Raw genomic sequence first — 11,741 nt, 5'->3', positions numbered from 1 at the left:
GATGATGATGATGATGATGATGATGATAATAATAATAATACATTATTTGACAGTAAGCTTTTTTTTTAGTTTCTGTGACTGTAGTGAAAAATGATCATTACTATCACTATTAACTTTAGGGAAAAAATGAATAATGACATTTATAAAACACATTTAATGAGTTTAAACTCCAGGAAAACAGAAACTAAATAGCATTTCTACAAAATGGAGTTTAAATGGGAGCGAATGGACAAAGGGACACTTGTTTTTGCATTTGGTTTAAAAGGAATATTAAAAATGTAAATGGGGGAAAAGATGACAAAAAACCTCAAACTCATCCCAGAATACATGATCAGTTACCCTTATTGATCAATGATCCTTATTGATCAATGATCCTTATTGATTAATGATCCTGTTTTAAGTAGTAATGCTGACTCTCTGTGCTTCTTCTAGATTATGTTTTGGCTCTGAATGTAAAGATTTCCACCTCACTGTCACTGGAGACTGACTCTGCCACCATCACGAACCTGGTCAGTAACTTTAATGATAATCAGTTTTATCCTAGTTTTTCTTTTGTGCATTGCTATGCTTCCCAGACAAAATGTTACTTTAACTTAGGGAACTGTGTTTTGCTGTGCAGATCAAAGATGAGCTGGAAAGACAGGGGCTGCCTCCAGATCTGACGTTAAAGCTGCTGAGTGACGGAGTGGTGAAGGCAACAGCCTGAATCTGAGCCTCAGTGTGGTTAGAAACAGAGTTTTCTTCACTTTTCATCAGATTCATGTGGTTATACTTACTTTAATGAACCACAATGACAAGTTATTATCCTTTTGCTGAATGTGAAGAAATACTGTAAAGCCAGAATACCCTAATATTTCCAGTTGTTTACCAATTTAAAGATGTATAATATCGCTGTCCTTTGGCCTTTAAGAAGAACTTGGTAACATAACCAAAAACCTTTCATGTCATTTAGGATCCCAGACTCACTTCTTGATGCTGAAATCAGGCTTTTCTGCATTCCTTACATATTTTTGCTGACGGCTTTAACTTTCTGTTTTTGTGCAGAATGAAGTTTTGTTAAAAGTATTTCATGCAGATACAGTCTGTCACGGTAAAAAAAGAAACATGAAAAGCTGAAGAGGTGAAAGGTGAACATTTGTGGTTATGAATCCTCCAAATGAAAGTAAAATATGAAATGTTGATGAGTTTTGTTCAACTCAGAAGTTTCGCTGTCAGCATGAAGGTAAAGAATTAGAAGCTTTGCATAATTATTCGATATATTCCCTCTTGCATTGCTGTGTTTTTATGCTGCTGCAGCTGCTGCAGCTGCTGCAGCTGCATCTTGGCCATATGAGAATAAAAACAGAGAAAATGGAAAAGCAGGTTTTTTTGTTTTCCTTATGTTTAGACAATAAAGTTTATGATCAAACATGATGAGTTTCAGAGTAATCCTTCAACATCTGTATCAAATTATGGCTTCTTCTGAGTAATAAAATGGATTTTCTTGTATCTGTGGGGGGAAAAAAGAAAAAAAAAAGATGTAAAATCTGTCCCTGTTCAGATAATGTTTTATCTTTTGAAGTAATTCCTGTTAAGGAAAAAAAATAGGAAATCTTCCCCACATAAAGTTTATGCAATAAAACCAAGAGGCCAAACTAAGGCTGTGTCTGTCTGAGCTGATCAGGCTCTGCTGGTCCATTCATGCAGGTGTGAAAGGAGGTGAAGTGATGAATGTGGCCCAGGAAGAAGTCAGACTGTGTGACTCATTATGCCGACAACAACAGAGACAAACAGAAACCTGTTCTGAGAAATGTAGCAGTTAAGACAGACGACGTCAGCAGAAAGAAAAGGAGAAGCAGAAGAAACTCAAATTCACCAAGAAACAAATAATTAATCAACAGGTTTTATTTGTGTAGCACGTTTCAGAAACAGGGCAGTTCAAAGTCATAAACATACAAAAATATAGTCATAAATGACACAGTGAACAATTTTATCCTCATTATTGCACATGAAAATGTTGGTCAATGTTTAATTTATTAATATTCCAAATCGACTCTAAACAGCTTTAATGGAACTCAGTGTTTCAGCTGTTTGGCAGTTTTCTGGAAGTTTGCTCCAGATTTATGGTTCTCCGTGTTTGGATCTGGTTCTGGGGACGCAGACCAGAACCAGAACCAGGACCAGAACCAGAACAAGAACCAGACCAGAACCAGAACTAGAACCAGACCAGAACCAGAACTAGAACCAGAACCAGACCAGGACCAGGACCAGAACAAGAACCAGACCAGAACCAGAACAAGAACCAGACCAGAACCAGAACCAGGACCAGAACCAGACCAGGACCAGGACCAGGACCAGAACCAGAACCAGAACCAGAACCAGAACCAGACCAGAACCAGAACCAGGGGGTTTATAAACTAACAATATTTTAAAGTCTATCACTACAGTGAACTGTGAAAAACACCCACAATAAATAATAAATCATAAACATAAAACAGAAATCTTGTGCGTACATTTTCACAAATATCAGTTTAAATTACGTCCCCATGTTGAGTTAAACTCTGTGTAATTAGTTTTTACTGTATTTCAACACCTTCCGCCCCAAAGACGCAGCAGACGGCGACGTTTCCTCATCCCAGGAAAGTCCATTTCCTTTGTGTGACTTAATCCTGCAGTAACTGTGATGCTTAGCAGACAAAGAGGGGAGGAGTGGGAGTCTCTTCAAGCATGAAGCCTTTTGTTTCTAACAACATCCAGTTTGAGCTGCATAGAGGCATCGATTCAGTCAACATGTTGTCCTCCGTGCTGCTGCTGCTGCTGATCAGCGGCTCTCAGGCTGATTATTATGGCTTCGTCTACAGCTCCTCCACTAAAGACCTCCAGGCGGGTGGATTCCCGGTGAGCTCAAACATTTTACAGCTTTTTCTGTCCTTTTGTATTTTATTAATCTGTCCTACTTTCAATCCGCAGACCGTGGCTCGCTACCTGTACAGCTTCAGCACGTGTGCAGAGGTTGATGCTCAGGTTTGTGGAAACAGCTGCAGTTTTTCAGAGATAATCTTGAACAAAATCCAGGAAATCAGCGGCGAATGGTGTCAGAAGGAAAGGCTGGTCAGCAGCGTGAACAATGGGAGCCAGCTGAGTCAGTCTGGGTGAGTTCAGCTCAGAGTAACTCAGAAATAAACTCTGAACTGATCAACATAAGGATTTTAATCAGTTTTCTGCTCAATTACATTTACTTGAGAAACTGTTTTGAAAAAAGTACTTTTAGGAGAATTTTGTACTTTTTCCTTTATTTGAGTAATTTTATTACGAAGTATCTACTGTTACATGAGTGAATTTCTGGATTTTCTCTCCACTGAATGAAAAATAAACATGTATTAGCAAGAAATTCACCAGACTCAGACACTCACCTGCAGTTTTGATCAAAGTTTCATAAGTTTTTCATTAAAAGAAACTGATTTGGAAAAAAATATTTTTGCCTGATTTTATTTTTTGTTACTTACATGAATTATTGCCATTTTCGTCCTGAAAATAGCAAACTTTCCACTTCACTTTATATTTTGGTTCATCTGATGACGTAATTTTTAAATATTAAATTACTGATAATTTGATCAGCTATTCGGTACTTGAGACTTTTTACCAAATACTTTTTCACTCTAGCTTCAGTAATTTATTGGATGGATCCTTTATACCTTTAATGTCTGCGTGCTTCTGCTACTTGAATACATTTTTTAGGTTCTCTGACACCCAGTTACATCTGAAAACTTTCTAATTTGTCCCTCTGTAGGTTTTCCGGTGGAAACTGGACAGACAACAGGAACGGGGTTGTCTCGTTCAGAGTCCAAATGCAGGACGAGAAAGGAATCCGCTCCGACACCGGCAGACCCAACACATCTCCACTGACCACAGTCCTTCCTGTTCTGAGGTGGTTCCTCTTTTCCCTTCTTGATATTCGCGTCAAATATCATCATTAAACCTCTGATTACGTCTAAATCAGTTTAATCTCAACAGAAATATTCACATACAAAAAACAACATGAAAAGTTAGTACTAAGGCACTTTACTGCGTATTTTGGTACTTTAGTATTTCCTTTCACATATTTCCTTAGGGACAAAACAACATTCCTGCTTTGCTAAAGTCTTTTTTTTTAAAGTACGCACAAGGAAATGTTTTATGACGTAAATGGAGGAGAGAATGGGTTCTGTTAGGGTAAGTCCCATGGCTGAGTGTTTCCTTAAAGGATAAAATGCTTTTTAGGAGGCCGAAACAAAACAATGTGGAGGAAAGAAATGCAGAACTGATCAGTCAAGATACTTGAAGTAGGACACAGCATTTTTCTTTTAAACTGAGATCAAACTGAGGGTTTTTCTGCACTGATAGGGTCAAAATGTGGGTGTAAAACATTTGTTGGCTTTGTTGTTGCAGAGTTCCTTCCAACTGTCAGAGAAACTTCAGCTTGTTGGCATTTGACCCAGATGGAGATGAAATAAGATGCAGAGACGCACAAAATACATCCGAGTGTGACGTCTGCACACCGGCACCTGTCCTCCACCTCTCACCCGTAAGTAACACCTGGATCAGGTCTGGAGTTAAAGAACAGATCACTAATTAAGGGTTCAAACAAGTCTGACTCACTCAGGTAAAACTGATCAACCAACCAAACTCTGCATGAGGTTTTCAATGGGCTCTGAGTTTTTCCAGAGCTGTAAACTTGACTCAGCTGAACACTGTGAAACCCAAACAGCTGATCTGTTTCCACATGCATGTATTCACTCTGTGGAGTCGGGACCTCATCAAACTTCCCAGCATCCTTTTCAGATTGAGAGAAATAAAATGATTTGTTACAGGAAAACTTATGTTTGACTGAAAGCTGCTTCATCTCACAGAATCGGTTCGCCTCGGTGAGCTCGGCCTTGAGGGTTCCAGCTTGTGTAAAGACTTTGAGGTGATTTTAGTTGAGACCCCTTCGTCTCTTTCTGCTTTCTTGCAGTCGTGTGCTCTGACCTTCAGCCCCACCAGCAGCAGTAATGAAGGGTCGTACGCCGTGCAGCTCATGATGGAGGACGTTGCTGTTCAGACCATCACCTTGACTCAAGCAAACGGTGGAACGTCACAGAGGAACGCAGGAGACGTCCTCAACAAGATACCCGTCCAGTTTGTTTTCAAAGGCACGATGTTAAACTCTTTTACATAAAGTTACACAAGTCTTCTTAGTTCACCGTAATGAGATGGGTGGTTTTGTAAGCCATATGAATAAGTCTACTTTTTAAGTTCTTTGCAGATTTTGAAAGTGTAGATTATAAGTTTTTCTATAATGGAAAACATGGTAATAAAAAAATAAGTTCTCTACTACAAGCATATTTGTAATTTAGAATCATAGTAAAAGGAAGATGGGCTTTGACTTGTTTTGGCGGAACCAAAAGTTTTTTTTCGTTCAAGGAAGGCGTTAATTATTCTTTTTTTTTCGGTTGTTTGGTTGCGGTTGTTCGGGTTGGGTTGCGGGGGGTTTGTTGGCTTGTTCGTTTTTTTATCGTTTTCTTTAAACCGGCGTTTGGCCTTGGGAACTTGAAAATTTTCCTGCAGACATGAATTCGTCTGATCAGATAACTCATCCTGGTATCTTTAGCTTTTCTTTTGAGTGACTTACGCTAAGTATCCTTTGTTATTTTTAAGCACAATTCTTTGGCTAACTGTCAGCGTCACACTTTGAGCTCAACTAAACGGTCATTTACTGTACATGCAGTATGTCGAGGACCATTAGGGGGCACCTGCGGCCCAGCAGGGTTTTGGGGGCCACAGTTTGAGAAAGACTGACCCACACTGACACACCAACACCTGAAGTGATTCTAATGATGCTCTTTACAAACTTGCTGCTTTTGTTGCAGTTGATCCTGTTGCACCGTCCTGCACTGGAGGCGTCTATCTGCCCAGATTCCTGCCTCCGACTCCAGACAACGGGGCAAAACTCAGCACCTCCGTCAATCAGACCCTGGAAATCAGTGTCAGGGCCGAGGCAACGCAGTCTGAGTAAGAGAAAGCAAAACGTGTTTCAAAGAGGCTGAGCTAAACACAAACAAACCGGTAGAAAGAACTGGTTTCAGTTAGACGGGTTTGTTGAGACGGGACTGAGCTTAGAATGGAAACAAGGCGCAGGATTGAACTAGACTGTTTTCATTATTAGTCATTCAGCAGGTTTAGTTTCACTGTGAAGATGTAAAGTTCTGCACGGCGGTGCAGAAATCAGAGGTGTCCAAAGTTTGTGGCTCTTGGATTGCAGATGGAGTTTTTTAATTTGTAAACAGGGTAAAAATTGGTACCAACATAATTGTTACCCAGGAAAACGTAAAGTATTTATGTTTTTATAGCTCAGTTTTGACAAAGGGTAAAACCCAGTGGGTGCAGCAAAACCAACCACATCAGCTTTTATTCCTTCTTGAATTTGGCTAAAAATAGCAAATGTTTTGAAAGAAAGTGACCCACATCCTGTTTTTATTACTGAAAATAAATTTACTCAGTCGAGCCCAAGAGAAAATGAAAACTAGATGTGTTTCTTCTAATACAGCAAACATGTCAAATTATTGTAGTAAAGCTCCACAAAAACTTAATTTTCCTTCGAATTTTCTTCCGGAAAATTTCATAGTTTTCTGGAAAATTTCAGAGATTAATCACAAAAGTTTTTGGCAGAAATATAATCCTTGTTTTTATATCTACATCAGCCCAAATAAGCCGTTGCAAAAATTCCTTTCAAGTTTTGGACTAACAATAAATGTTGTTACTTTATTTGCTTGATTTTAGGTTTGTTTGGTTTTGTTTGGCCCACTATTACTTTTTGCCCACTTGGCAAAAGGTTTGGATGCCCCCGACTTAAATTGTCTGTAGGTGTCTGTGATGTCCAGAATGTGCCCTGCCTCTCACCCAATGGCCGCTGGAAAAAAAAAATCACTGTCTCCAGTCTGCAACCCTACAAGCATAACTGTGTCTAGATGATGGATGGACCAAGGAGCCCATTTAAAATGTAAAGTTGTGTGAAAATTCTGTAAATATCACTAAGACTTCTGATTTTTGTGTCTGAAGGATCACTGAGCTTCTGTTCAGCGGCCCACACAGCGTGATCAGGAGCGAATCAGGGCCAGGAGCCTTCACCCTGAGATGGACGCCGTCTGACTTCGAAGGCGGACTGAGCCATCCCATCTGTTTCGTCGTCCGGGCAAAGTTAGTATCCACTCTCATTAATGTTGTACTGTAACTTGAAAGTCTGCAAAATCCAACCTCGATTCAATTCCAGACCTTGAAACCTTTGCTGCATTTCTGACCATTTTCTGTCTGATAGCTGTCAACTCACCAGAGCTAAACAAAGATCTTAAAAAGAAAAGAAACTCTTTGTGGCAGAGAGTCAATAAGGGACAATCTCAGTAAAATGTGCCTTCAAATTGTTGACAGACAATCCACAGTTTGGGATTTTCACTAATTTTTTGAATGGCAAAATATTCACAAGATGAGAGGAGAAGCAGTTTATCATCATCTCAGATGATTTCAGGTTGGACTCATCTCTAACGTTCGGCCGTCCAACATGTCTTCACTGAAGAAAGTTACTGAAAAGCTTTGAAACCAAATAAAAAAGCTAATAAATTTTTATTTCTATAGCTCTTTAGATCACAAAAACACAAAAGTGAACAATTAAAACATTTACATTTACTAATAAGAAGTAAAATCAGAAGTGCAGTTGGTCTCAAAGTATATTTTATCAAGGCTTTCATCATCATCATCATCATCATCATCAGTTTCTGTTATTATACCTATGAATTTTTTATGCAAACATCAGCGGTCACTACAACACACACAATTAAAAATCTGCTGGATGCTAGTAAGTCATCCTGTGTTTCAATAATCTTTGACATTGAACACTGTAATTAACTCTAATTACTCCAATTAATTACCTTTAAATTGTTACAGAACAACATGATGTCATTGATAAATTAAAGAATTAATATCGCTTGAATCATTTTAATTGTCTATTAATTGATTTACCTTTTATTTAATTAGGTAATAAGTACCTAATTAATATAAGCATGACTTTTAGTCCTGGCTTTGCTCCAGCAGACACCAAATTAAAACTCCAAATCTCCTCCCGACCGTTAAAAATATCAACTTTTGAAGGATTTATTATAGAATCTCTTTCAATAGCTTGAAAAACTGATAATCGTAAAGACAACAGAGCTACTTTCAGTCTAATAATGAAATACACTGACATGTGATGCAATGTGACTAAAGAGTGTAAATATGTCTGTAGGCTGTGGATTTTAACACAGTGCTGTGATTGATTGTAAACTGTATTTAAAATGTTGCTAAAGTGTCTCTGACTTTCCCCCACAGCTTCTCCAGCTCTGTGTTCACCTCTGACCTTCGCTGCGTCGTTGTGACGGTTGGAAACGGTGAGTGGAAACCTTCAGTCTTTATCCTGTTTTTCATTCGCTGACATTTTTTCCTCAACTCCTCTGATTTTGTTTTGCTGATCTCATGTTTTGTCAGACTCGGCTGCGGCCGCAGCTCCAACCGGACCCCCTTCCAGTACACCAACACCCTCAGTGAGCATAGCAACAGCCCGGCCGCCAACGACCAGCACCACATCCATCAGCACCTCTGCAAACCAAACAACACCTGATCCCGGACCATGTGAGTGTGAGAGTTTCCCTTTTACAGAGGAAGCTGTAGCTGGGGCGTTTCATCTGAAATAGGTTTTAATCTGAACTAAATTTGTGTCCTGATCTTCTAGATTATGTCATCGCCCTGAACGCAAAGATCTCGGCCGCCGCGTCTCTGATAAATGATAAGGAGACCCTCGCACAGCTGGTAACAGTCACAACTTCAGCTGGTTTTTATGGTTTTACCTTCTGTGATTTTATTTTCTGTGCTGTTTCGGACAGATTTAGGCAGCAATAATGTGACTCTAAGAAGTTCTAAGCATTAACTATTATCTACTGTTTTTGACATTTGATTATTTTCTATGCTATCTTTCTTTGATTAGATCAGTCTTGTTTCTGTTTTTCTTTAGCTCAGTCCTTCTTAGTGTTTCTAGTTTTGTCTATTCCTTGTTACTCTAGTTTAATTGTTTCTTATGTCCAGATATTTTTGTGAGTTTCATTTCCAATACCTGATTGTCCCCAATGTGTCTCTTCCTCTTTCTCCCTCACCTGCAACTCATCAGCTCATCTGGTCTTTTGTTCATAATTCAACCCCCCAGCACTTAAGCACTTCATTTTCAGTCACTCCTTGCTGGTTCCTCGTGTTAAACCCTGTTACTGTCTGCATTCGTCCCTGGTTCCCTGCTGGCTTTTCCACTGGATTTATGTTTTTTGTTCTGCTATGACTTCCTGTGATTTTGTTTTAGTTTTTTGAAAAAGGTTCTCCATAATTTGTTTTATTAAACCTTTCTTTTTTACTCGACTTCTCTGCCATTCTGCATTTCAGTCCACCATCAAGCACACATCATGACATTAACTGTGATCTACTAAGCTTTAAGCACATTTTAAATTTGTTCTGTGCACAAAAATAAATCAATAATGTTTATAATAATGCGCTGATTGTATCTCAGTTGAACTTTGTGTTTTCTGTTCCAGATTAAGGAAGAACTGATCAGCTATGGGCTGCCACCAACCATCAGCGTTAGGATCTTGAGCAGCGGTTCTTTGGAAGTAACAGCTGCCAGATAGCGGCGACTTCTTGCAGGAAAATGGTTTTTGTGACTCATTGATTCAGGATTTTATTTTTCATACGTTTGTAATCAACCACATTTATGAAGCTTTCTGCACAGGATGTTAAACATCAAAATATTCAATTTCATTTTAATTTTACATGGCTTAGCTGGAAATTAATGTTAACAGACTGAAGTAAGATGTGACATTATTTTGAATACAAAAAAAATGTTTGTTTTGCAATAAAATAAGTAATGCCAACAGATGTTTGGGGGGTAAATACCAGCCTGGTGCCCTTTGTATTGTCTTAAACCTTTCTAGTTGAATGACATAAGAAAAAATTAATTAAAAATCATTTAAAATTAGCCAGAGAATCAGCAGAAAGATCCCAATAATCAATCACTGTCATAAACTGATCAGAATCAAAGTTCAAAGGAAATTAAGTCGACATTGTGGTGAAAACGGTGAAATAATGAATCCATATTTGTAATTTTATAATTGGTATTTATGCCTTTGTCATCACATTATCGGAAATAAATTTATATAATAGACGTCAAAAGCAGAAATGATCACTAAATGATCTAAAATCATGTCACAGAGGATTATAATTGGTCAATTAAGACAGAAAAGGTGAGAGTATAAACTAATGGGCGTAATAAAAGTCGAATGATTCAGAGTGTTTTTATTATGATTTACTGGTGCATAATAAACTATTGGTCCTCTTAAAATAATCACTTAATTGCTGATTACTTTGTCACTTATAAAAGCATTTCTACGGGCGTGAAGCAGCTGGTGGAAACCTGCAGAAGTCATTAGGCGAAAGGTGAAAGGTCAAAGGTGAAACACAACAACAGAAACAAGAAACACAGAATTACTGGAGAATAAATTACAACTGCTTTTTTCCCACCATCTTTGCCCTCAATGTGTTTCACAACTTTGCTAATTAAACTTTTTATACAAGTAGAAATGAAAAGTGAAGTTGTTGCAGATGAGTCATTATAATTATTAATTATAGTTGCATAATTTTATAAATCCGCTCAGACGTGACGATGAAACAGTTACATAATACTTGAATACTAGTTTTCCCAAATACTTTTCTTTACTCAGTATTCAAAAGTTTTAGTCTAATAAAAGTAGAAGTACTTCAACATGTTTTTACTCAAGTAAAAGTAAAAAGTATCTGACCAAGAAACTGAAAAAGCATTTGTTAAAAAGTCTGCTGAAGCACTGGGTAAATTATCAATCATGTAATATTTAAAAATGATATGATCAGACGGACCAAAATGTAAAGTCATTTTGGAAATGTTGGCATTTTAATGGCAAAAATGACAATAATCCATGTAAGTAACAAAAAACAACAAAATCAAGCAAAAAATTTCAAATCAGTTTCTTTCAATAAAAAAAAAGTTTGAAACTTTAACAAAAACTGCAGGTGTGTCTCTGGTGAGTTTTTGGTTAAAACATGTTTGTTCTTTGTTCAATGAGAAGAAAATCCAGAAATTTTACTCAAGTAAGAGAAGAAATACTTCATAATAAAAGTATTCAAGTAAAAATACTCCTAAAACTGGATTTTTTCAAAAAGGTTACTCAACTAATTATAATTAATTAAATGTAACTAGTTTCTTCTTGTGTCATTGTTTAGATTCTTCATTTTTTCTGTGAACTTCAGTAATAAATATTTTTTTATTCTTTTATTCCATTTTGGCCACTCCAAACACATCTGATTATGGTTGACATAAGTGACAAAATATGGCCATTTAGATCTTACTTTGAGTTTATTGGAGATGAAAATGTCAAAGTTTGATGGTTGGTTCACTCATTTAGGAAAAGAAACAAGTTTTTAAAGTTATTTCGTGTGAAACCCTGTGGTTGTTGCATACACTGAATCTCATAATGTTTCCCTTTTTAAAAATGGACTTTTAACGTTTCAGACTTTGTGGAGTGAAATAAAAGCAGAAGAAAATCCATCTACAAACATAAAAACAAAACATAATTAAAAGCTGGATGCCAACAAACAGCTGCTGGTATTCAGAAAAGATTCTGGTTTGGCAAAATTTAAGGTAAACA

The 11,741-nt window shown here is 37.5% G+C and overlaps 2 protein-coding genes across 2 annotated transcripts in view; both read left to right on the top strand.

The window, feature by feature from the left end:
• The window catches only part of LOC103149144 (mucin-5AC-like), a 72,579-nt gene extending 71,050 nt beyond the window's left edge, over nt 1-1,529 (top strand). The window contains exons 11-12 of the mRNA XM_016679722.1: nt 433-509; nt 620-1,529. Coding sequence (XP_016535208.1) covers nt 433-509; nt 620-706 — 164 coding nt within the window. The 3' untranslated portion in view covers nt 707-1,529. The remainder of the gene's footprint in view (nt 1-432; nt 510-619) is intronic.
• A 1,047-nt stretch (nt 1,530-2,576) lies between these two features.
• On the top strand, nt 2,577-9,903 carry LOC103149147 (uncharacterized). The gene is made up of 11 exons (XM_007568169.2): nt 2,577-2,877; nt 2,950-3,131; nt 3,770-3,907; nt 4,408-4,543; nt 4,973-5,150; nt 5,868-6,009; nt 7,057-7,194; nt 8,356-8,414; nt 8,512-8,655; nt 8,756-8,832; nt 9,600-9,903. The coding sequence occupies exons 1-11, from the start codon at nt 2,707-2,709 to the stop codon at nt 9,690-9,692; spliced, it is 1,458 nt and encodes a 485-aa protein (XP_007568231.2). The 5' UTR covers nt 2,577-2,706; the 3' UTR covers nt 9,693-9,903.
• Nucleotides 9,904-11,741: the final 1,838 nt, after the last annotated feature.

The sequence above is a fragment of the Poecilia formosa genome, unplaced genomic scaffold, assembly GCF_000485575.1.
Source record: "Poecilia formosa unplaced genomic scaffold, Poecilia_formosa-5.1.2 Scaffold218, whole genome shotgun sequence".
Lineage (NCBI taxonomy): Eukaryota > Metazoa > Chordata > Actinopteri > Cyprinodontiformes > Poeciliidae > Poecilia > Poecilia formosa.
The sequence above is the reverse complement of the archived record's forward strand: the minus strand, read 5'-3'. Positions and strand labels throughout refer to the sequence as shown.

Excerpts from the sequence above, each read along its gene's own strand:
- LOC103149147 (XM_007568169.2), top strand. The coding sequence starts at position 2,707 with ATGAAGCCTTTTGTTTCTAACAACATCCAGTTTGAGCTGCATAGAGGC. Across the intron at positions 7,195-8,355 it reads TGTTTCGTCGTCCGGGCAAA|CTTCTCCAGCTCTGTGTTCA; the intron begins GTTAGTATCCAC and ends TTTCCCCCACAG. Across the intron at positions 8,833-9,599 it reads AGGAGACCCTCGCACAGCTG|ATTAAGGAAGAACTGATCAG; the intron begins GTAACAGTCACA and ends TTTCTGTTCCAG.